At 56.7% G+C, this 25287-nt stretch overlaps 1 protein-coding gene across 4 annotated transcripts in view; it reads left to right on the top strand.

Moving 5' to 3' along the window:
* Positions 1-25287, top strand: part of CNTFR (ciliary neurotrophic factor receptor) — a 37246-nt gene that overhangs the window by 6308 nt on the left and 5651 nt on the right. For 2 of the 4 annotated variants that reach the window (XM_037035920.1, XM_037035923.1), the window contains exons 2-6: positions 1597-1706; positions 13599-13683; positions 17961-18194; positions 24456-24573; positions 24772-24938. In XM_037035920.1, coding sequence (XP_036891815.1) covers positions 13599-13683; positions 17961-18194; positions 24456-24573; positions 24772-24938 — 604 coding nt within the window. In that variant the 5' untranslated portion in view covers positions 1597-1706. Of the gene's footprint in view, positions 1-1596; positions 1707-4600; positions 4754-13598; positions 13684-17960; positions 18195-24455; positions 24574-24771; positions 24939-25287 lie in introns of those variants that run through there. The other 2 variants (XM_037035921.1, XM_037035922.1) reach the window with 2 other exon arrangements.

The raw sequence follows: 25287 nt of genomic DNA, 5'->3' as shown, positions 1-25287 counted from the left end.
GGCGGCAGCTGACAAAAAACAGGAAGAAGGGCTGGGGGAGAGGCTGTAATTACGGGGCATTTATTATTAATCAGATGAAATTGCTGGAAGCAGCTGGTGTAATCTGCATGGCGATACAGACTGCACGCCCCCCCCCCCAACATGCACACACCACACACACAGCCTGTGCCTTGTTTGCTCTCACAGGTTTTTTTCTTGCGAAGGTCAGATGGCTTCATTTGTGTCTCTGTGTTTGTGTGTGTTGGTGTGGCTCTGTCTGTGTTTTTCATGTCCACCTGTCCCCCGCTGTCCCTCCGTTGTCTTTTCTGCCAACTCTGTCATTCTTTGGCCTGATGTGTGTCCTTGTCTCTGTCTTCCTCTCTGCCTCCCTCTCTTTGGGTTCGTCCCTTGGTGTGTCTGTATCCATTACCACCGTCCAGCTTGTCTCTAACGCCCTGTTGTAGTTTCCAGCCACCTCTCCCTAGTTGCTGGTTTCCCTGCATCGCTGGGCGGAGTTGGGTGACATGGAGTTCCTTTCTCGTGGGTATGTGTTTAGGCCCCTGATCATACCTTTGGGACCAGTTTTTGGGAAAGAGGGACATATGGACCCCAAGGTCTCCTGGGGTCTTATAGAAGGTGAGGGTTCTGTTAAGTAACTGGAGCTCTTAGAAGACTTGGGGACTTTCACGACAGTCCTGAGTATGACACCAGCTCCCTTAACAACTGAGTTGTGTGACTTTGGGCAAGGTGATTTTGTTTTCTGAGCCTCGGTTTCCTCCTTTGGGAAGTGTAAACAGGATTACCTCTGAAGGTTGTTCTGATGATTCGGTGCAAAAATGTATGTTAAGTAATTATCATGGTGTCTGGCTCAGCAAGGGTCCCGCAAAGGTATTAGCTGTTACTATATTATTTTTGGAAAAGGCGCCGTGCAGGTAAGAAAGAAATCTGCAGAGACAAACTGGTATAGCCGAAGGCTTTAGAACTAAGACTCAAATCTGTGTTCTGGAACTAATCAGCCTGTGTGGTTTTGCACAAGTTACTCAACCTTCCTGAATATCAGTTTTTTTTTCCACTTTTCCATTTTTTTTCCATTTTTTTTCCAATGTGAGTAGTACTAGAACCTACCTTGTGGAGAACTCAAGAGAATGAAATGGGATGGTGCGTATAAAGTGCCTACCACAGTCCCTGGCACATAACAGGTGCTCAGTAAATCAGAGTGGCGGTGAGGCGGAGGAAAGGGATGGTCATGTGGTATGTCTCTGTGTGAGTATGCATGTGAAAATATGTGTGATGTGGAGGTAATTGTGTTCACAACCGTGAACTGGTCATGTGGAGATTTTGGGTTGTCTGTGGTGAGTATGCAAGTGTGTCCTTTGTGGTGTCAGCCACTGGCTTCTGGCATCCCTTTGTCCCTGTGGTTCAGAACCTGACGTCGGTCAGGAAGGGGTGCCAGACAGAATTTGGATTATCCTAACTTCTCTGCTTCAAGATGCTTCTCTGCTGCCTGCCCCCGTCTCTCCTTCTTACAGTGGGGTTGTGAGTGTGGGACCAGCTCTGAGTTGGACTAAGGCCTGTGGCTCCTCTGTGACCTCTGGTTCATGCCCTTTGCCCTTCTAGAATTCAGCCTTGACACATCATCCGCCCCCTTGGTTTTGGAAGTCTCAGGAAGAGTTTGGTCTGGAGGAGGAGGACATTGATGTGCTCAGTGTGCAGCCAGTGGTGAAGAGGTATGTGCTGGGGACCCAGGCAAGGCAGGTCTGTCTCAGGGCATCAGGCAGATGTGGCGAGTGAAAGAGGGCCTCGGATGCCTTTCTTCTCCTCCCATCTTCTTCTTCTGGAGGCTTTTCATGCTCCCATAGCAGGCCCATAAAGGGGAAGAGACTCACCCATAGTCACACAGGCAAGGGTGAAGTCCAGTCAGAAAACTGGGTTCCGCATGAAGGGACTGAATCCTGGATGTGGGAGTATGTTTCTTTCTCATTGTCTGGCTCCCTCTCTGCCCCCAAAGCATTTCTCTGGCTTGACTGGGGAAGCAGCTGGGTTTGGAGGAGGTGGAATTGGGGGTCAGAAAGTCCAAAATCTTCTGGGGCCAGCCCTAGGGCTGGACCTGACTCTCCCCGCCTTTCATTCAGTCCAGGCAAGGCCCCTGGATTGGCAGCCCGGGGGTGGGGTTGTCCAAGGAATTGAGGCGCTGGAGCGGAACGGAAGGGCTTATTGTCCAAAACCCGCCAGAGGCCCACAAAGGCCAGCCGGGCTTTTCATCTCAGCTCCCAAACAGACTGGCCATTTTCCCGGCCCGGGAGTGGTGGGGAATGACCCTTCAGAACTAGGAGTGGGGTGTTGTTCAGGGTAGGGTGGGGTATCCCGGGCTGACACATGGCCATTAAAGAGACTTAACATGGAGCTGGGGTTCTGAAGGGGAGGAAGGGAGGCTGCAGAGGGCTGTAGAGAGTTAAGCTTCCTTCTTCACTGTTCCCAGAGGACCAAAGGACATGGAGTGGGGTGTCTGGTGGAAGTTCAGATTTACACAATAATAGATAATAAATATTTATAGGGGGCACACCTGAGAGGGGTCTGAGGGCTTGCTGGGAAAGTGAGCTACTGAGCTATGAGGGCACATAATCCTCTCCCCTCCAAATTTTGAACACCTTAGGGAGCTGGAACAGAAGCTGGAGAAATGCAGGCTAGTGGTCAGACAAGAGAATGGGCCCCCTGCAACAGGAGGGACCGAGGCCAGACAGCAGGAAGGACTTCCTGCCAATGAACAGTAGCTCAGATGCCCTGACCCTGTCCCCAGGGATCCCAGAGGATAGCAAAGAGCAGGGGAGCTGGAGAACGCCCCCAGGGGGCTAAGGCTGAGGCAGCTTCTGTGAAGGCTGAGGAGGCTGGAAGGAGGACTTGGCAGTTCTGTCCACCCTCTCCCAGCAGCACCTCCAGCTCCACTTTAAAAACAGCTTTTTAATTTAACAAAGTGGATGAAAAACTGTTTTTGGAAATAAAAGATATCTGCTGTCTCCCAGGCTAGCACTCAGCCCTTGCAGAGAGCCTCTCCCCGGGTTTCTCCCACTGCCAGTGGGTCCTTTCCTCTCTCCGGGTCTCTGTCTCTGTTTTTTGCCATTTCTGCTCCTTGGCCCCTGGCTTTCCTCTGGCCTCCCTTCATCACACCCCCCCCAATTCACCCTCTGTGGGAGTCTCATCCCCACTCTCTTATCGCCATGTCTCTGCATTTCCTTCTGTCTTTCTCCCAGTCTTTCTATCCTGGAGCTTCTCTCTCTCTCTCTTTCTCTCTCCCCCTCTCCCCCGATTCGTCTCTGTCTCCCAGCCTGTCTCAATCTCTGTCTCCCTTCCTCCCCTTCCTTTCTCCCCCAACCCCTGCTCTAAATGGGTCTATTTAAAACACCCGACGCTGCCAAGTTAGAAAAGCGTCTCCTGATAAAGCGCATTAGGCAGAGGGAGGGAGGAGGGGGGAGGAGGGAGCAGCGGTGGAGGGATTGATCCAAGCCCGTAACCCCATTAATCAGGCATTGTGGATCCCCCTCCCTCCCCCAGCTTCAGCCCCTTCAGAGCTAAAAGCCCCTGAAATATTTATCACCCCTCCCCCATGGGGGCGAGGGGAGGGATGTGTGGCCCTTGGTGTGAGCATCCCCAGCTGCTTGTTGCTCCCCCCACCGTGTGTATGTGCACACATGTGCACGTGCTCGTGTCTGTGTGCCTGGGTGTGCACACCTGACGTGCCCAGGGGCCAGCTGCCATCTGGCTTTTCTCCCACCCCCCAACCCCCACCACAGGAGCAGCTTGGTTCCCCCCGCAGCTCCTGGACCCTAAGAGTCTGGCTGGGATCTTGCCCTTCCTGAAAGGTTGGGCATGCAGAATAGGGAGGCTGTGGGGTCAGGTAGGGGTCTTCATGCCCCCCAAGATTACAGTAGCTGGAGGACTGGGCGAAAATGAGGGCAAGAAGGTGAGTTGGGGTTCAATGTCCAAATTTCCCGTGGGAGAGATACCCTGGGGAATACAGCCGGGGACTCCAGGCTCCTAAATGCAGGAAGGTGGCTTGGAAGGCTGATTGGAGTTCCCCCTTTATCCTCAAAGGGCAGAAATATGAGCTACGGTGGTTTGGGGGCCTCCCATTACTCTCAGAAATCCAGGGAGGTGAACTGGGCCTGGGAGGGGGTCTCCATGACCCCCCACCCAGGGTAGGAAAAACACCACTCTCGGGGGTGGTGTGAGGCTGAGTCCCACTTCTCAGGGCTTACTGATTCCCCCTGGCAGCAGAGGTCAGTCCTGAGACAAGAAGGGGTCTGTCGGAGTGGCCCTCAGGCAACTTCGACCTGGGCGGGGTCCCGTAGGCCCTGGCCGCCCCTGGGTTTGACGAGGGGCCCGGGTCCGGAGCCTAGAGGGTCCCTTCCCCCTCCCCTCTCCTTGCATCAAGTGCCACATCTCCTCCTGACTCAGACAATTAGATTCAAAGGATGACCTCACTGCCTGCCGTCCCTCACTCGCTCTCTCCGCTCGCTGGGCTCGCTGGCTCGCTCGTTCGCTCTCGGCGCGCTCCTTTCTCCCCTCCTCCCAGCCCGCTCGCCGCCTTGCTCGCTCGCTCCCAGCTCGGGGAGGCCCCTCACCCGCCCACCGGCCGGGACTCTCGGGTGGGGGGGTCCTCTGCCTCCCGGGCCGCTCGGGTCCCAGCCCCGAGCTCCGGGGGCCCGATGCCCGCGGGAGGCCGGGCCGACCCACGGAGCGCCAAAGACACCGACGGGGCGCCTGCGTGGGGACACAGGTCAGTGGCCGCGCGGCCGCAGCCGCACAACTTGTCACCTCCGCTGCCGCGGCCGAGACGCCCCCGCCCGCGCCCGCCAGCCAGCCCGCCTCAGTGCTTCCCGCTCCTTTCTCGGCCCCCGCCCCCTGCGGCTGCTCCGAGCTCCCCCTGCCAAGCTGTCTCTCTTCTTTTCTCTTTCTCCCCCCCAAAGTCCCCCCTACCTCTGCAGCCGGTGGGAGGGACTGGGACTTACTGAGGTCTCAGGGATGGGGCAGGGGGCTCATTGACTGCAGCCGGACCAGGCCTGTGACAGAGGAGGGGGCTCTGACAGTGTCCTTTGGCCTGGGGGAGGGGACCACCACCTGGGTGGGAAGGGGGCTACTGGGAGAGAGGCCCAGGGTGTGGGGGTGACATCTAGACAGTGGGATGAGCTCCTGACAGCTTCCTTTTCTCACATCCTGTGGGCCTCTTGCCTGGCTTCACTTGTCCCCGTGTCCTAGCCAACTTTAGTCCCCACTGCCTGGTTTCATTTGGTGCACAGAGCCTGTATTCTTTTGGGCTCTGTCACCTGGTTTGCCTAAACCCTGCTGCCTGATCTCTTGTTCCCACTGCCTGCTTATCACCAGGCTTTATGGGATTGCTCTACCTATTTTCCGTGGGTCCTGCTGCCCGGGGTTTGCTCCCCTGCCTTACTTCCATGGAGCCCTACCCGGTTCCCTTTAGGATGGGGCATCAGTGTCCAAGCTACACCTGGAGTGGCAAGTGGTGAGGGTGTCAACAGCATTGCCAGTTGTTCCCTGCCAGGGGCCTGGCCAGCACAGCCTGGATTCCATTCTGCCTGGACAGCAACTTGGTGTCCTTTCTTGTGATTGGGGGGGCAGGGTGCAGAGCCCCAGGGTCCAAGGACACTTAAGGATTCTTGTCCTCAGTGTTACTCAGGGGAGTGCCAGCTTGGCAGTGCTGTCCCCACCTCTCTTTGGGCCTGACAGTGACGACAGTGCTTTGGCTGGGGGTTGAGGTTGAGGCCCCGTCTCTTCCCCCTTCCTTCCCCTCCTGCAGCCAGGCCTGACATTCGGTGCCCTCTCGTCAGTGGTGAGCACGGAGGTTCAAAGAGGCCTGAACTCACACAGCAGATAGCTGGGCTGAGGGCTGCTGCTGGTCCTCCCCGCAGAGAAGAGGGGGTGCGAAGGGCCGCAGTAGGAGCCTGGGGAGCGAGCTGGTTTCTGCGGTTTTCTGGCCCCTGCTCCTACCAGTGCCGCCATCATCTCTTCACCCAGGGGCTTCTTCACCCCTCCTGTCTGGCCTGGAGCTCTCCTCATTCTCAGATGCTGGTGTAGTGGGCATGAGGGGAGGAAGAAGCTACCTAGGGAAGTGGTTTTCAACCGGTGTGCCGCAAGAATTTGTAAAATGTGCAGTGCCTGAGTGCTTAGTCAGGGACACTAACCTCTTTTCCTTTACATTGTCAAATAAAAAAATAATAACAGCCAACACAACAATACCCGTCTGGTGTGAATGAATCAAAATTACACCTATTTTTTTTGGTCAGGTCAGCAAAAATACATATTTTTCGTTGTGCCACAGAATTTTAGTCTTTAGTTTGTGTGTGCCATGAGATGAAAAAGGTTGAAAATCACTAGGCTAGGGAATAATTGTCTGTTTCCTCATTTCTAGGGACTGTGGAAGTTCCTCCTTCCCCTTTCCTTCCTGCCTTAGGCTACTCTGAGCTTTATCTCCCTCCCCCCCAGCACTTCCTGGGCAACCCAAGGTCCCAGCACTGAGTCACGATTCTGAGTGTGTGTCTGTATTTCCCACTGCCGGGTTAAGGGTGTGAGAGGTTGAGGGTGACGGGGCGGCCCTCAGTTTCTGGAGGTATGATGGTGTCTATGTGGAAGGAGGACCGCCTGTTCTGAATGTGTGATGGTATCCATATGTGAGACCATCGCTGTTCTGAATGAGCACGTGTGAGAGAGTTTGTGTGTGACCGTAGTGCGTGTGTACACACACACCAGTGTGTGTGAGGCTGTGGTGCAGGTGTCCATGTGGGAGGCCGTGGTGTGTGGCCATGACGGTGGACTCTGAGTGTCAGCGGCGGAGTCTGCACAGGGCTTTGGGGTGTGTCTTTAAAGCTCCGGCTGTGTGTTTGTAGAGGGCTTTGGGGAGCTCTGCCGGGTGGTTGTAAGAGCCCCAGTGTGTGCTGGGACTCAGGGTGGAGTGAGCACTGGGTGTTGTGTGACTCCGAATCGCTGGTGTGTGTGTGAGCATGTGTGCATGCATACTCATGCCTGTGTTTACCCATCAGGAACAGATTGCTCTGGCTTCCCCACTGTGAGAGGGGAGGAAGGGGGAGGAAGGATGGCTTGCTTTTGCCCAGCAGACCAGAAGCTTCCTCAGAGTGTGTGCAGTGTACGTGCATGTTAGGGGAGTGGGGGGAACAGGACACTTACATGAAGACAGTTGAAGTTTCTGTCCTCCCCCTGCCCCCACCCCACGTCAACTCTGTTCTGTTAGGGAGACCATCTTCAGTTCTTTTTGTCACAAAGCAATGCTTTGCACACACCGCCTCCCAGCCTCCCTGGTGTGTGTGTGTGTGTGTGTGTGCACAAGCTTAGAAGCATTGGCTTCTGTGTGTGTACTTGAGGGTGTCTCTGCACCACAGCAGTAATGGGGCCAAGGGTGGGGTACAGTGGAAGATGCTCAGGCAAATAGGTCTTTGTCCCAGGCCCCAAATCTGGAAAACTGTTCTGTCCATTCTTCTGTCTCCATGGAAGGCCCTACAACCTCCATCCTGCCCCTGCCTCATGGGTGGTGAGCCCTGGAGCCCTCGCTCCCATCAGCTAAGAGAAGTCTCATTCCAACCCATTGCCCCGCCCATCCCCCACCTTTCCTGGAGTCCTTCCAGCTCTCTAACCTCCTGTTGCAGCGTTTGGTCCCTACAAGAGGAGTAGTCCCTTCTGTGACAGGATTAACCTGACTGGTGTGTGGACCTTTTCTACGTAGAGGGATCCTTCTCATTCTTCTGGAAGCCAGAAGGGACTCTGGACTGGGGTTAGGGGATGGGGGATTTGGGGCTTGTGCCTCAGGCTCTGTGAAGCTGTCCAGAGCCCATGTGCCCAGAGGAAGGACAGGAACTTCTCTGTCCCTTCCTGCTCCCCAGTGGAGAAGCAGGGAGCTGGACCAGTTGACTTTGGAGGGAGAAAGCCCAGACCGTTTGCACCTGGAGGGCTGCTCAAGCACAGACCTACATATACATAGCCAACCAAGCCCAGGTCACCAGGCAGCTCCCGTCTGGAGTGGGGCTCCACACGTGGGCACGGGCTGGTGGGATGCAGATTCCCGCATTCTCAGGACAGCTCCAAGTTGCCATCCAGGCTCATCATAGAAGGACCCCGTGTTCCCCCCCACAGCACACCCACACACACGTGTAGCAGGGCACGCACACGCTGATCTCAGGGTCTCCGTGCTGCAAGAGGCTGGGGTGGGGGGTTTGAGCGCTCAGAATCTAGGCTGCTGCCAAAATCCATCGGAATCTTGTCTTCTCCCCTCCTCTTGTCACCCCCCCACCCCCATCTCCGGCTGGGCTGCCGAGGTCACAGCAGCAGGTGCAGATACCCCCCCAACTCACTCACATCGGGCTGCCTCCTATTCCACAACCTCAGCCAAAGGCTGGAGCTGGGGGACCAATCCCCCTGCCTCCCTCCTGCCCCCCCCCCAGTGGTGCTCAGCTTCTCCTGCCCCCTTCTGTGTGAGGGAGAAGGGAGCCTATGTTTGGGTGGGGTCCTTTTCTTTGAGCGCTGGAGTTTGCCTCTGGAGTGTGTGGGATTGGGATAGCCCAGGGAAGAGATAAGGCTTGAATCCTGAACCCAAGCATGGCGTCTGAGTCCTGTCCCCTTGAGGCAGGGCCACTGAGAGCTAAGAACAGGGCCAGGTCTGGAGTCAGAAAGGAGAAGGAGCCAGAGACAAGAGACTCAGACAGGAGGGAGAGACGCCACAGGGAGTGGGAGCCTACCCCATGGCCAGCCGCCTCAGCCCAGGAGCTGGCCCCTGACCCGGTCCCACCCCCTCCCTGGTGGGGGGCCTGCAGGCCAGCTGCCAGGGGCTAGACCTCCCTCCTCAGCCTTCCCCCCACCCCCAGCCTCTGGACAGCTCGGGCCTCTGCCCCCGCCCCCACCGCCCACGCTGTCCAGGCTGCCTAGGCCTGGTGGGATCTGGGGGCCTCCTGGCCTCAGCCCCTCCTCCCCGTCCTGTAGCTTCCCGCCAGCCAGGACTGTCTCTCCCAGGCTCCCCCTGGGCCAGTACTGTTCCTCCCTGCCCACCACGTCCTTGTCCCTTTCTCTGCCCCTGCTCTGTCTCATTTTCCCTCCATCTCCCAGTGTAGGTGTCTCTCTCACTCTGCTCTAATCCCTCTGCAGGTCTGGGGCCTCTAGGTTCCTCTGGTCTTCCAATCAGTTAGTTCACACTGTGTCCTATCTGGAGTTCTTGCCTTGTTCCCAGGATAGACCCTCAAGGGCTGCTGTGAGGGGCGGGGAGGGGATGAGACCCCAGGAGAGAGTGCCTGTTCCTTCACACAGAAGGATTTGGAGTCTGGGGGTGCCAAGGGGGACTGGAAGCTGTGGAGATGTCACCTTGGCTCTGCCGTGGGCCGTTTGCTGTCCGTCAGGTGAATGTTTCTGGCTTCACCCATCCCGGGCCGTGGGGGAAGTCCAGGCCAGTGAGCTTCGTTGGATCTCAGTTTCTCGGAGGCACCACAGGGGCCTCCTCGCTCATTCACTGTCCGGGCCAAGCCAAGCCTATCTGATCACCAGCACACCCATGCCCACGCCACCCTGCAGCTCCGAACATGCGCTTCTGGCACATCAGCACCTACACAGTCAGAGCTGGGCCGAGGTCGGGTGCACAGAGCCTCCCATGCGGGGCTTGTGTGAGCTAACTGCCTGCTTCTGCGTCCACACAGGAGCAGCCCTCCCACCTCACACTCGTCTTCCCTCAGGTTCTGCCTTCAGCTGGGCAGGGGCTGAGGGTGGGGCACGGGGCAACTACAGCCTTGCTGGGACAAGAGGGATGTGAGGGGGCCCTGGATCCCAAGCCAGACTCAGAACCTGGGTAACTGGGGTTCCTAATCTGGAGCCTGTCACTTGTATCTGTCATTGTCACCGCTGGTGACTGTCAGCCTCCATGTTGCCAGTATTACTGTAGACTGTTACTGTGTCTTATTAAGATCCCTGTGGTGCTGGGGACATCACTGTCAGTGTTCCTCTCTGTGCCTGTCAGTCTTGCTGCATTTTTTGTCTCGAGGTTATCGTCACTGTGACTGTCAATGTCAACAGGTAGCACTGCCCTGTTGGTGTCACTGTGTGTGGCTGTCACTGCATTATTGTTGGTGTAGTGACCGTCAACATCCGCGTGTCGTTGTGAGCTGGACAACTGTGTTGTTCCTACTTGGTGTTGCTATCAATGTGTAGAGCTGTCTTTGTGTCACAGTGCGGCATTGACAGTAAGCTGGGGGCTCGGGATTTGTCTCTTGATGTGTCACCTGTGTGTGTATAACTATGACATTCAGGTTCTCTCTCAGGTAGAGTGCTGGGTTCCTTGTGCTGACAGGAGTTTGGGCTGCCAGGCACTGGGCTCCTTTCTTGCTACTGCGGTGCCCTCCATTCCCTCCTCATTCTGGGCTGGGGCTGGAGGCCAGGCTAGCCCCTAGAGGGGTCCGCAGGAGCCTGGGCCAGTTTGAGTGGACCTTATCTGGGACTTGGTGGGATTTATCCTCCAGATCCATCCCAGAGCCATGGGGTGTGGATTTGGAAAATTCCTGGGAAAGATGTTCTTTGCCCCAGGATAGGCAGACTGAATGCCTCTGGCCGCAGCTTCCCTACGTGAAATTGGGCCCAGTTGGGACTCTGAGGGGAAGGGGAAGTGAAATTGGCCCGGGGCTTTCTGGATTTTGGGGACAGAGACAGGGTGGGGTTTTAATGTGCCCTTATCTCTTGAGGACTGGGCTCCTGCATCCCCAAAGGGAAGTCCTAGAGTCCCCAGGAAGGCCCTGTACTCCTTGTCACACATTGGCTGTACTGCTGCCCTGACACCGTCCCTCACACCGGGGGAGCCGTGCCGGCTCAGCAAGGTGCTCTAGGGTTGGCACAGAGGCCCCGCCAGTGTCTCAGTCATTCATTCTCTCTCGGTCTGTCTCTCCTGCCCTAGAGTCTCTGCCCACCTCCTGTGCTCCCCATCTCTCTCCTGCATCTCTTCTTCCATTTCTCTCTGTTTTGGTCCCTTCTCGTCTCTCTCGGTTTCCACTCTTGGCTTCCTTCTCTCCCTGTCTCAGTGTTCCCCCTTCCCTGGGTCCCTCCCTTTTCTGGGTGTCCCCAACCATGCAGTATCTGTCTTGGCACCCCATCCCCCACTCGCTGCAGTGCTCTCTCAGCAGCGCCCGTCTCCCATGGCTGCAGCCCCGTTGGCCCAGGGCCCGGCCCTTACAGTAACTCATCGGGCTGATGGAGGCGACTTTGATGAAGAAGCCATCCCCCACTGCGGGGGCCCAAATGTGTGTGTGTTTGCTCAAATGCATGAACACCCATGTCAGGCTGTCTCCTCGCCCCTGCCCTCCCCACCAAACTCGGACCAGGAAGCAGCTGGGAGCAGAGGGCCGCCCCCTGCCCCACCCCATCCCTCTCCTCCCATTCTGTGATCTAATCTCCATCCACTCCGCCTGCCCAGCTGCCTCCCAGTGCCAAGGTTCCTGCTCCCATGTGGTGGGCAGTGGGTGGCACTGAGGTGGAATATCTTCCTGGCCACGAGGAGAAAGACAAGCAGATGGCCAAGATGGTGGGGGAGGGTCTGAGGGCCACCTGCAAGGGTAGAGGAGGGAAACCAGCTCTTGTTTCTCTCTCTCTAGCACCAGCTCTAAATCCAAACAGTCCTGAGTTCATTTCCTGGCCCCACTACTTGCTGACTGTGACTTTGGTCACTGTCTTAACCTCCTGGACCTGAGGAGTAGCTGAAGGTGGGGGAGTGGCTGAGGGTCAGGAGCCAGGCCAAGTGGTAGCTGAGGCTCCAGGAACCACTGCCATGAGGGGGGGAGTCAAGGCCACGTGGGGCCTAGAAAGATGAGCCGTGCCAGGGAGGGGCAGTCAGAGCACCTGCAGCTGTGGCTGGAGGAAAACCAGGGTGGAAGGGGCACTTGCCTGGTGAGGGGCGAGCGTAGCCACAGACGGAAGGGGCCTGCTCCCATTAAGGAGCCTCAGAAGTGAAAGTCCCTCCAACGCCCCCACCCACTGGTACAGGCTGACACCCACATTTGTCTGCTCCTGCTCTAGCTGTCTGCAGTGTCTCTGGCTGTTTCCCTGGCAGTGTTTCTGACAGTGGCTCTGGCTGTATCTGGCAGTCTGTCTGACTGTGTGTCTGAGTGTCTCTGGCAGTGTTTCTAGTGGTGTGGATACTTCCTGACTGAGCATCTGGCTCTGTCTCTGGTTCTCTCTCTAGCTGTTTTTCTGGGTGTATTCCTATTTGTGTCTGTCAGTTTCTCTGGCGTTTCTCTGCTTGTGTGTCAGGCAGTTCCTCTGGCATGGTTTCTAACAGTGTCTCTGGCTCTCTGGCTGTGTCGCTGATGGTTTCTCTGCCTGTGCTTCTTGCTCTTTCTCTGGTGCCGTGTCGGCTTGTCTGGTGGAGTCTTTTATACTGTTTCCGGCGGGTCCTTTGGTTGTGTATCAACTGTTTTCTGGCTTTGCCTGACTGTACCTCATAGTCCCCCAGCCTAACTCCCACTGTGCGGAGCTGTTTCTGTGGGACATTTAGCTGTTTCGGGCAGTGTCTCTGCTCAGTGTCTGGCCACACCTTTGACAGTGTCTGGTTGGGAATCTGGCAGTGTTCTTCTCTGGGTCTCTCCTTCTGTCTGGTTGAAGTCCCCTTTCCTCAGACCGGGCTGGGAAAGTCATATTTGGAGCCTTTTCTGAAGGTAATAGTTATTTCCCTGCTCTCAGGAATAAGCGTGCGCTGGTGTGGGGTTGGGAGGGGACAGCTGGGCCTATTCCAGGTCAGTAAGTAGGGGGGTGGTTGGATCCATCCTGGGTTCTGGGGACATGTCCTGAGTGTGCTCTGTGTACCCACGTGGGCCTGCATAGACACTGAGGCACACTGCCGGGCTCTGGGTTACAGGCTCCTGGGCATGTGGCTAGGGTGAGGGTGGGCTGGGGTCCCTGACAAGGACCTGTATGTGAAACCCCTCATTCTTCTCTCGATCACTGGCGCACACTAAAGCAAAAACCACATCTGACCTCAGTCACCACGGACCCCTGCGCTGGCACCCTGCTTCTCTGCACTCCCCAGAGCCCACTGGCAAGGCTCACTGAGGGGCAGATCTGGGGAGCTCCTGAGCATCCAGGTTTTGGGCTCTCTCCCCAGGGGCGCAGCAAGGGACCTTCCATTCAAAGCAATTTGGAGACGTATAGACTTCCAACTAAGTTAAAACATTACCCTTTCATTCTGTGGTGTTTATAGCTAGTGAGCCAACCTCACCAGTAAAGTTTTGTGTTTTTTTAGAAGAACAGCCCTAACATTACCCGTGTTCTGTAACTCATCCATGGTTGACTGCTTCCTGCAGCCCGCAGCCCGCAGCCTCATGGAGCAACAGACCACTGTAGGTTGCCTCCTACCATCTCAGCAAACCTTTGCCTACTGATGCCAATGATGTTGTTTTCTATGGCCTGAAAGAGGATCCTGAGCCCCATTAAGAATGGCACGTGGGGCCAAGGTGCCTGGGCCTCAGGGCTGGGATTTCCCAGTCTCGCCTGAGAAGAGGGTGCTCCTTAGGAGGCTCCCACCTGGGCTGGTGCTGCCCCTTCACCCCCCGCACTCTCCCTGTCTCTCCCAACAGATGGCTGTTCCTGTCCCATGGGCCTGCTGTGCTGTGCTTGCTGCCGCTACTGCCATTGTCTACGCCCAGAGACACAGTCCGCAGGGTGAGTGCTGGGGGGCGGGGGGGCGCTGTCCCTGCCAACCCCTCCCAGAGTTGAGCATGGACCTTCCTTGGTATAGCTGTGTCCACTCACCCGAGAGCCCACATTGACACGTACCAGCATCACCACCATGAACACCCAGGAGGACGTGCGTCACAGGACACTGATGTACGGGCTGACTTGTGATGTCATCTCATAGGCATTGTCCTCCAGTACCTCCTGGGTGGTGTCATGCTGATGGCATCTCTGTCTTGGGATGATCTGTCCCTCTTCCCACTAGGATGGATAAAGGGTAGAGACAGGTAGGGTGGGAGTTAGGGGTGGCTAGGGCTAGAGCCCCTGTACAGCATCTGATGAAATGGGGTCCCCTAGGGCTTTGGGGTGTGCTGTGGGAAGCACTGAGAGAGGCAGTGGACAACAATGCTTCCGCCTATTCTAGAGGAAATATGGGGACAGAGATGGTAGACTGAGAGCAAGACAGGAACAGGCAGAGTGACAAGTAGGAGAGGGTTGGCACACTAAAGAGGGGGCTGGTCACCCAGTCAGCTGGAGCGGAGTGGCTGGAGGAGGCGGGGACTTTTCCGGCAATGCCATTGGCAGCCTCCTGCCCTCCCCCTACCAGTGTCCAGAGGGGGCTCCCCACACAGCCCTTTCCTCAGTGCACAGAGTTGCATCCCTGCTGGGAAACAGGTACCTTCTTAACCTGACCACCAGTCCTTCACTGCATTGAGGCAGCACGTCTCACAACCGCGTCAGTACAAGGGCTAACCTCAAAACTCCTCCAACGAGACTCCAAGTGTAGGGAGCTCCCCTTTGGGGTGTGTTCTGCCCCCCCCAACTGCAGCTGTCTGGGATAGAACTGGAGAATGGGGGGTATCTCTGAGTTTCAGACATAGAGCAGACCCTGATGGCTGAGCTCTGCCACCCTCAAGGCTGTGGGTTCAAGGATGATGGTGGGTCAAAGCTCCTTTAGCCTCTTCTTGTGAGTCCAACACTGAGACACGGAGAGCCAGGCCAGCCCATCGACCTCCCGCCTCAGTCAGCCTGCCCTGGGCTCCTGTGCCAGCCTGACTTGTCTAGGCCTGCGTGAGTCTCTACCGTTGGCCTGGCCCCTGCCCTGTGTATAAAGCAGAGCCACATGGGACCAAAGCCACCTCACTGCAAGTGCGTGAGACTCTTCTGGTGCATTAGGCTGTGTTCTTGTGTGGGTGAGACCACGTCCCTGTCGGAGTGTGCTTCTGTGGTTGCATCCTTATGGGCTCTGCCCGGGTGTGACATTGTCTGTCTCGGTGTGACCGTGCCCTTCGTGGGACTGTGTCCTTGTGGTTGAGACTGTACCCCACGTGTCACAGTTTCTCTCTCTTTCTGCCTGTGTGTTTGCATCCCTGTTAAACTGTCTCCTCATGTGTGAGGCTGTGTCCCCGTATGTAACTGTGTTCTGGGTGACGGTGCCCTTCCTATGCATGTATGTGACCTTGTATCAGGTGTTACCATCCCTCAGGTGGGGCACTGTCCCTAGCATCCCTGTGTGTCTGTGACCCTGTGGATGGTTGTCCTGTGCGTGCTTGTTCTTTGCGGTGATTGTCCTTGTCCTACATGTGTGGCGATGTGAAGCTGCTGAGGACACCGGGGGACTGTTTCCGGCATGCGGTCCCCATGTGAGCCTGTGTGTGCAGGTGTGAGGGAGCCGTCAGCTCTGTCCCTCTGTGCTCTCCGTGTCCATGACCTCATCCTGTCTCTGTCTCTCATCCTGGCTTCTAACAACCTTTTCACAGCTGATTCCTTTGGAGCATTTGTCACCGCGTCAGGGCCAAGAACCCCATCCTCCCCCTGCTGCTTGATTTAATTTCTGAAATGGACAGCACATCAGTAGGGGCACCCATGGGGTGAGGGGAGAGCTGTCCAGAAACAAAGGATTAGGTCGTTGCCATCTTTGGAGCTGTTGCACGGCTGCGTGTATTGCCATTGTTGTGTTGCTGTAACGGTGTGACACTGTGTGATTGTCACATCACGTTGCCCCCTCTGCCTCTGCCTTGTGGCCTGTAGTTGTCTTTTGTCATTGTGTTGTCATTTTTTCACCCCTGCCCTGCCCTTACATTGTTGGTTTGTCATTGTCATGGGGCTGTGCTTCCATGTTGTCTGTGAGGTGGGCAGTGGACAGCGGGGAAGCCTTATCGGATTGCCATTCTGTTGGTTGTGCTGTTGGGTCACTGTTTCCTCACCGTGTGCTCGGACCGGACCCCACGATGAAAGGACCATCCTGGGTCTGCGCTAGTTCTGAGCTGCTGTTGGTCAGCATTGACGTGTTACTGCTGGGACCATAATGGCCACACCCCCTCCCCAACGGTCAGTTTTCAGCCTCCTCCTCAGGCAGCTGGACGCAGAGTCTCTGCTGGGGGGTGGGGTGCAGAGAGAGGGGCTTGGCATGTTTCCTGGAAGCTCCAGGTTTTTGGAAAGGAGGCTGGAAGGGGGCTCAATGGCTAGGGCTGGTGGATTGGGGGGGCTCTATGGCTTGAGCTGTGGACACTGGGCCTCTGGTCAGGGGGAGGCCCCCACTCAGTCTCTGGTCCAGCCTCACAGCTGTGGCCTCCAAGGCCCCCAGCCACCGCCCTTCCGCCCCGTTCATCCTCTGTTCGGCTGGTCCCAGGCCCCACAGACGAATGGTCAGGGCTGGCTGGGTTTCCTGCTTCCCTCTCCTCTGACAGGGACAGGGAGGCTCAGAGAGGGGCAAGACAGAGACACGCAGTGGGGGAGAGACATGGAGAGACCCCAGCACGGGGAGACCGGCGGAGGCAACAAACAGGGACAGATGTTCCAGCACAGAGAAAAGCAGTGCTGGGGAGGGGGCTGCGACGGAGGCGGGCGGGTGGCTGGTGACATGGGGGGGGGGGATCCCTACCCCCTGCTGTCCTGATGGTGTTAACAAGTCTAATTAAGGGGCCACTGGCCCAACTTAATTGGCTCGTTAACAGGAACTGCCTCTGAAAATTCCCCAACTCAGTGGGGTAGCTCTCTGAGGGGAGACTTGAGCGAGTGTTAACGAGGGATCCCACAGCCCCCCCCACTAACCCCCCTCCCTCTCATTCTTCCCCTTCCATCCTCACTCCACAGATCTGGCTGCGACCAGGGAAGCATCTGTCCTTCCAGCTTGGGGGGCAGGATGCGGAGATTAGATTTGCATCTCTCCGCTCTCATGCCTGTTTCTCTACCGGTGTCTGTAGATAGGGGTCTGGGACTTTCTCTGTCCCACAGGCCTCCCCCACCTAGCGCAGCCTCTCGACAGGTGCTCCCTCCCGCCCTTCCACTCCAGTCTCCTGGGCTCCGTCCATCACGCCTGGGTTGCCGAGGCCAAGGCTGGGGTTTGCTTTTGGCTCTGACAGGCCCCTCCTGGGGGCAGGAGAGGAGAAAGCTCTCTCAGCCCCAGCACTCCCCCACCCCCGGCCAACGCAGTTCCTGCCTTTCGAAGTTGACAGCTGCCAGGAGTTCCCGAGGGCTCCAGTCTTCCACAGGGCCCTTTCTCCCTTCTCCTGCTGCTGCCCGAGCTCTGGATGGCTGGTGGGGGTGGGGGGCGCTTGTCAGGGGGGCCAGAGTGGGAGAGAGGGAGAGAAAGGCAGGACAGAAAGAGATAAGGATGAAGAAGAGAAACAGATGGGGAAAGACAGAGAAAAGAGTCCAGGAATGGGGCCCCTCACTCCAGCTTGCCTGGGTAGCAGATGTCAGTGACTGAGGCTGGGCCTGTTGGTGGTAAGAGGTAAGGGTCATGGGGTTCAGGAAAACTTTTTAAAGGACCTTGGGACTGGAGGCGAACTGGGTTTCCCTGAGTTCTAAAATACCTCCCAGCCCTCTAGCTCTGGCCAGGTAGCTGAGTTGGCTAGAGTGCCATCCCGATTCACAAGGTGGTGGGTTCAGTTCCCGGTCAGGCCATGTACAAGAAACAACCAATGAATCCATAAATAAAGGGGAACAACAAAATGGATGCTTGAAAAAAAATACCTCTTAGTACTCTATACAATCAATCAATCAATCTTTCTCCTCCCTCCCTCCATCTCTCTCTTTCACACACACACACATGATAGCCCATTCACACACAGTTTTGGAGACACATACCCATACACTTGCACAGCCACGGGGACATTTTGCACACTCATCTCCCCAAGACACTCACACTGTCAGACACAGAGCCTCTTGGCCAGGCTTCTCCACTCATGCGCATTCACCTGTGGTTGCAGGACATGGCCGTGACCTGTGACTTTTGCTCTGTGCCCTCTCCACCCCCACAGAGGTACCTCACGTGCAGTACGAGCGCCTGGGCTCAGACGTGACTCTGCCATGTGGGACAGCCAACTGGGATGCAGCTGTGACGTGGCGGGTAAACGGGACAGACCTGGCCCCTGACCTACTCAATGGCTCTCAGCTCGTGCTTCGTGGCCTGGAACTGGGCCACAGCGGCCTCTACGCCTGCTTCCACCGTGACTCCTGGCACCCGCGCCACCAAGTCCTCCTACACGTGGGCTGTAAGTGCTGCCCCCAACCCCTCCTTTAATCTCCTACTGCACTCAGAGAGGTTGTCAGTGAGGCCCAGACCCTTAGCCCAGAACCAGGTCCCCTCCTGTCAGTGGAGGGAGGAGGGCTGCAGTCGCTGGACCCTTGCCCTCTGATTCTGTCCCAGTCTGCTCTTCTGACCTCGGAGCCAAGCCCAGGCCACCAAGTCCAGAGCCCTGGGCATTCTGTACATGTCTCTCTCCTCCAGCCCTCGTGGTCTTTGAGACCCTGAGATCCTCCTGTTCCTAGGACAAGATGGGTAGAGGATGGCTGGCAGGTCATGGCCCATCTCCATGGTGACACATGGAGCCTGGTGTGGAGTAACCCTGGGGCGACAGCTTGGGGTGGGAGCAGCCACAGTCTGCTGTGTGCTCTCATAGGGGCAGGCCATGGGGGCCTCACAGAGCGGAAATGGATCCGTGGTTGTGTAGGTGTGGGTGTGGGCACTCAGGAAGGCCCAGGGGAGAAGGACGGCTTCCTCGAGTGAGAGGTGTGTGGAGACTGAGAGGGTTTGGAAGGTACCTTGAAAAAGTTATTTCTGGCAGAGAACCGCCTGTAACTATAGGTCTCAGAGGCTGGGAGGGCATGAAATGGGGGGAGGTAGGGACAGGGAGATCGGGATCCTGGAAGATGGGAAGTGACAAGATCAGGTTATGTTCCTAAAAGATTCCTTTCATTATAGCGAAGAGAGCAGATTGGATAGGGCGAAGCCAGGCTGGAAGGAGGCTGTTGTTGGGATGCTGCGGAGAGGGTGAGGGCCTGGGACCAGGGCACAGAGCTGGGGGAGTTGGGAGGGGATGGTTGGAGCTCCAGGAGTTGGTGATGGACGCCAATCAGCGTGACAGAGACACGGCAGGAGGGTCCTTTGGAGGAGAAGACAGAATGTTCCTTTTGGACAGTGTCTTTGGGGTTTTTCTAGAATCAGGTCCCAAGATGAGTATTCATATGGAAGTAGTTTGTTTGGCAGGTGACAGAAACACCATAGGGGAATGGAGAAGTGATAGGAAAAGGAAGTTAAGTTCGTTAGTAAACAGTTACCAGCTGTTAAGTCTGAGCTATTGGAGCCTAACCCACGGGGGCACTCTGGGGGCCCAGGCAGAGTGGGGAGGGAGCTTGGGTGCTTATATACCAACGCCCCCCATCCTAGGTTGGGAGATTCTCAGGGTGGGGGCAGGTTGTTGTAACTCTCCGGCACTTTTGGCCTGATGCCGCTGCAGGCAGTGCAGCTTCGGTGGCCAAAGAAAGCTCTTAGGGAAATAACTGCAGAAGCAGCAGCGGGTACGGGCGAGGGATCTGTGGCGCCACCCATATATCTGCTGCAGACACGTTTGTTGGGGTCCTCGGGCAACAACAGGGAATAGGTGGCTGGTAGTCAGTGAGTCTGAGACTTCGGGGTTCAGCGGAGAGGTCTGTGCTGGAGATGGGAATCTGGGGACTTGGCAGCATCAAAGCCATGGGATGGGGCAGGGGGGTGGGGGGAAGGGGGCAGGGGGCTGGCTAAGGGAGAGACTGTGGGGTGAAGAGAGAAGATGACTCAGAATGAGCCTTGAAAACCATCACTGTGTAAGGGGTTGATGGAGAGGAAAGAAGAAGCCAGCAGGAAGGTAGAAGCAAGCCCAGGTGAGTGGGATTTGGAAGAGGGGTTTGGACAAGTCGGAAGCCTGAGGGGATCAGTGTTGCTGAGGGCCAGCTCCCAGATCCCAGCCAGAGGTTCCCACTGACAGAAAAAGTCCTCGGAAGACAGTTTTATTTATTTTCTCCTTGAGCCTAAAGAGTCAAGCTTCTCTGGCCTCAGGCCAGTTGGGTGATGCACTCCCACAGTCTAAAGACGGTTTCTTTACTCTCCCTGGGAGCTACCAAGGGGAGGAGATACTGGAGGGGCCTGGGAGCGGGCCCTTGCCCCACTGCCAGGAGATTGGTGGACAGCCGTGGGAAATGTTAGGTTGAAGGTTTGCTCAGGGTCCTCCACGAAAACATCGACCCACCAGCAGGGCTGGAGGTGGGGTGGAAATGTGAGTCAGTGGGGTGTTCCTTCCCCATAGAAGAGCCTTTGACACATTGGAACTCCAGAGATAGCATTCCCAGCCAAACTACTTAGTTGCCAGTCAGGGTGGCGTGACCCCTGTTGGCCAGGTCTAGAAATGCAGGGCCAGCCTGAAGTCCAAGACACACCAAGCAGAGCACTTAGCCTTTCCCGGGGAGCCCTTCCTGGGGGTGGGGGCTGGGGGGGTCATATACCGAGTGCCATGGGAGAAGGATGAGGCCGACTTGAGGCTGTTGCTTACACTCCCGACTTCTCAGGTTGATTCCCAGAAGTCTTCAGGATAAACAAGGATGGTAGTAACGGCTGGGCCTTGGTGACCCTTGGCCCCCATTGGATCTAGAAGGAATGGCTATAGTCCGTACCCACAGGACATGCCTGCAGTGGCCCCGTAGTGACCACTCCCCAGGCCCCACCTTTCAGAGGAGAGCGGCCCAGGAATTGGCTGCAGCATTATCTTACTACCTTCTAAAGAGCTGGTCAGAGGAACAGGGCACATTAATCATGATTGTCTCAGTCACTTTATATTAGTAAGGAGAGACCGGGTTGGCAACACTCGATATCAGATTATCCTTTTTGCCAGCACTCAGAGAATAGGACATAGTTACCCCTGATTTGTGAATCGTTCATACCAAAAATCATTTAGTGTTTATTCTAGACATACATGATTTTTATGTCTCTTATTTCCCCGGGAGCCAGATCATAAAAATATTCTGTTGAAAGTCCTCTGAATCAGACTAGTCTCCGAATGCTTTCTCATGACCCACCTTCCCCTGAGGGGGACGCTCACAGCAGCTCTGAGGTTCCCCTGCCCAGGATGATGAATGAACCCCCACATTAGACAGTAGGATCACAGGGTTCCCTTTAATAGTCTTGTTTACGAGACACAGCTCATGCAGTATCGTTCTGATTTTAAGCTAAAACAAATCAGGCTAATCGACTACATTTAAATTGAACAGTTCCTTGTCTAGGATTGGTCAGGATGGGAACTTGGGGCCCCCTGGTTCAGCATCAATTTGCTGTCATCCTTGTTTGGCTGGGAAGGGGAGAGCAGCCAGTGGGAGCCCGTGGGGGAGCATTCGGGAGTCCAGAGGTTGGGGTATATCGAGGGATGCCACAAGATGGGACCGGGACAGGCCATGGCCCTTAAGTGCCAGGCAGCAGTAGGTGTGTGAGCAGTGCCTGGGTAGGGCTGGAGCTGGAAGGGTCCTGCCCCGCCCTGCCTGATCTGGCCTGGCCAGGGGTGTGGACAGCCTGCCCCTCCTTCTCTGTGGGCCTGCCGGCAGGCCTCATGCATGCCGGGGGCTCGGGCCCAGGCGGGCTGGCGAGATGAGAGGAAAAACATGCGGTTTGGTGGGCTGGACATGGAAAAACAAGCCAATTAGGAGGAAAACAAACAAACCCTGGGCCAGCAAGGGCACATGCACACACAGCCTCGCATGGGACCCAGGGACACTCTGCCCCTGGCTGACAGCACCATTCAAACTTCTCAGGAGTCCCTGCAAGAGGCAACTCAGGATGCCTGGGCATTCAGGAACACACCCATATGCCCAGAGTGTGATATGACATGTGTGTGCATGTGAGCTTTTTCTGACATGCTCTCACACAGCGTTCAGTTCATACGTGTGAGCACACTTGGAATTCCAGGCACCTTCCCAGACCCAGTTTGAAAAATACATCCAGGCTTAAAATCCACCTTGTATACACTGTCTCCAGTGCGTGGTCTTGTTGTCGCCGTGTCCCAGACACAGTGGCACTTTTACGTGTGCTCCCACAGAGCACCGCGGTGCGTGTAGACGATCTCGAACACGGAGGCCTCTCCCCGAGGACACACAGCCAGTCACACGGCTACACAGCTGCCCGGAGTCTCCGGCACACACACAGCCTCACGATCGTGCTGCCTGGAAAAGCTGCTGCAGCGCACTGTCCCACAGCCTCACACTTGGTCTCCCCCAGCACCCCCACCTCCACCCACCCGGCCCCTCAGCTGGGCTCCAGCTGCAGCAAGTCACTCCTTTTCTTCCTTTTCTTTGTTTTTCTTTCCTCCTTTTCCCTCTGAGAAACCTGGTCCCTGTCAGGAAACCCAAGCCCTTTCCTACTCAGGGCCCAGGGCCAGGCAGGAGTAGCCAGATGACAGACAAAGCCCTGCCTGGCCCCCCAGCCCTCCATGACCTGCCCAGCTAGGGAGATTGGTTTGAGGGGGAGGCTGGTTTGAGGGGGGAGGACAGTAAGAGGAATGAAGAGGCCGGTCAGTGGGGTGGCTGGCCATGGGAGGGGGCCTGTGAGTCCAGTGCTGTGGCCTGCTCTGCCCTCCCAAGAGTCTCAGGCAGCAGGGAGCTGACTCTGCAGGCTTCAGTCCCCCACCCCCACCCCCCAGCGCCCTTCTCCTTTGAAGCTGAGGGTAAGGCGGGGTGGTGGCAGAAGGGAGGAGTGGAAGCTTTTCGGCCGACCTCGGAATGTCCTTTCCTCCTGGGGTGGCTGCCAACTCTGGCCTGGCCCACAGGCCCCCACAAGGCACTTCCTGTGTCCTTGGCCGCCCCCCACCCCACCCCCATGCCTCTGTGCCCCTGGGCAGATAGAGAAGGGATACGAGAGGCACACAGTATGAACATGGAGCAGACACAAGATGGACACGGGGCCAGGAAGGCTTCCCAGGGGAGGCAGGCAGGGAGCAGTGGGCAGAATGCAGGTTGCCCCTTGTGGGGGCTCAGCCGGTCTCTGGCCCTCCCTTGCAGGCCTGGGGCGCGCAGCTGCCTCTGCCCACAGCCTTGCCCACTCCACATCTACACCCGAGCTCCTCTGATGCTTCTCAGAGCCCCTCATCTCTTCTGCTGCAGAGCCAGATGGGGGCCTGGGGTTCAGCCCAAATGCATGCATACTTCACACGTACTGGACATGTACACACAATCACACAGAGCCACTCACAGTCACGTGCACACCGTAGACGAAAGCCCACAGTTCTCCATGTGTCACCATGGCCACTCAGCAAGCACAGACATGCACTCCCCTTCACTGTCCCTGGCTTATTGAACTGCCCCCCTCCTATTTCCTGTCCACCTGTCAGGCAGGGGGCGGGGAGGGAGGGGGGGCACAGGAGGGAGGTGTCAGTGTCCCTGGAGCCACCACAGACATTCCTTGCCTGGGTCAGATCACAGAAGCTGCCTCCTTCCAGGAACCTGAGCCGGCTGTCCTCACGCCTTACCCAGTGCCTGAGGGTGGGAACAGCTGGACCAAGTGTTCATGGCAGCCAGAGCGTGGTCAGAGAGCAGAAAACACTTCCCAAGTGTGTTTGTGTGGTCATGTAGGTGACATCCCCATCCTTGGGTGTAGTCCCAGCTTTGACTTGCTATGTGACCCCGGACAGGTACCTGTCCCTCTCTGGGTATCCCCATTCTGAAGTGAAGGCAGCTGCTGGCCATGTCAAGGGCTTCTTGAAGTGTCTGTGATGGAGTGGAGAAGCCAGGGCTGGGGCAGGGGCGGGGTACACACCGAGGGAAGAACAGCTTCCTCTCAGTCCGAATGTGAGCCACTTGCAATCCTATGTGGACTCTGAGAGCCATGTACACAGATGCTCCTACACATATACCTACATCCCACCATGGGTCACTTGTTCATGCCACACACAGACACATATAACATACACGTCCACACATGCAGACATGTACAGATACAAACATGAGCTGCCACCGAGTGCTGTTGTTCTCGTGGAGTCACCAGGCCTGTCCTCGTGTTTCTCATCCTCTGCTGAGGGGAAGCCTGGGGCGTCTCTTCCCCAGGGAGTGCACCCTGGTCATCCCAGCGACCAGACTCCCCTCGGCCTCTATTGCATGGTTTGCGGATGGACACGATGTGGCAGGAGATGTGGGGCTGGGCTGGTTCCCCCAGACATCACCTCCATCCTGTGATTGATGAGCTGAGGCCTGCAGCCCCCTGCTCCCCACAGTTCCCGCCTCCATTGAGCAGGTGGGGGGGGCTCCCTCTCCTTACAGCCCTTGTTTTTCTTTAATTAAACATCTGGCTCTCTGTGGCCTGGGAAGCCTCAGACCCTCGCTGACAGTCCCCCCCCCCACCTCTGGCATTGCTGATGGGTTGGAGGAGGAGAGCTGGGGTTCTGGGGCCCACCTGTCCCCATACTAGCGCAGGGGACTGGGGGCTCCGAGGACGCCCTGACTGTGCAGTTTTCTCCTCGCAGTGCCACCACGGGAGCCCGTGCTCAGCTGCCGCTCCAACACGTACCCCAAGGGCTTCTACTGCAGCTGGCATCTGCCCGCCCCCACCTACATCCCCAACACCTTCAATGTGACTGCGCTGTGAGTAGACCCGCCTGCCGCCCGTCCAATCCTGACCCCTGACCTCTCTCCTGCCCCCTGCCCCCCGCCCCCGCCCCATCCCAAGCCCACAGTCCAGACCCTAGCCCAGCCTTTGGCTTGACCTTCCCCCAACCTCTGCCCTGCCTGACCCTTGGTATTGGTAACAGTGCCTTGGGCCTCACCCTCACCCCTCCCCAGGCATGGCTCCAAAGTTATGGTCTGTGAGAAGGACCCAGCCCTCAAGAACCGCTGCCACATCCGTTACATACACCTGTTCTCCACCATCAAGTACAAGGTCTCGATAAGTGTCAGCAATGCTCTGGGCCACAACGCCACAGCTATCACCTTCGATGAGTTCACCATTGGTACGTGGGAAGGGGGTCCCTGCTGCCTACTTCAGTGGGAGTGTGTAAGTGGGTGTGTGCCAGAGGTGTTTATGAGTAATGGTGGGATGTTCACACGTGTGCACAGGTATGTGTGGTGTGTGTGTATGTGCATACATACATGCATGGCATGTATATACCTGTGAATATTTGAGCGAATGTCTACCTGCAGAGGCCGAGAGACCTCTCCAGCAGCTCTCTGGCTCCCACAGCATACAGGAGGGGGAGGGGGCAGGCTGGGCCAGACCCTTGTGCAGCTGCAGCCTCCACCCCCCGACACTAATAGCTTCCTTACGGCCTGTGATGAATGAGGTGTCAGAACAGGAGACAG

Source organism: Sturnira hondurensis, unplaced genomic scaffold, assembly GCF_014824575.4.
Source record: "Sturnira hondurensis isolate 20B ecotype Veracruz unplaced genomic scaffold, ASM1482457v3 Scaffold0022566, whole genome shotgun sequence".
Classification (NCBI taxonomy): Eukaryota; Metazoa; Chordata; class Mammalia; order Chiroptera; family Phyllostomidae; genus Sturnira; species Sturnira hondurensis.
The sequence above is the reverse complement of the archived record's forward strand: the minus strand, read 5'-3'. Positions and strand labels throughout refer to the sequence as shown.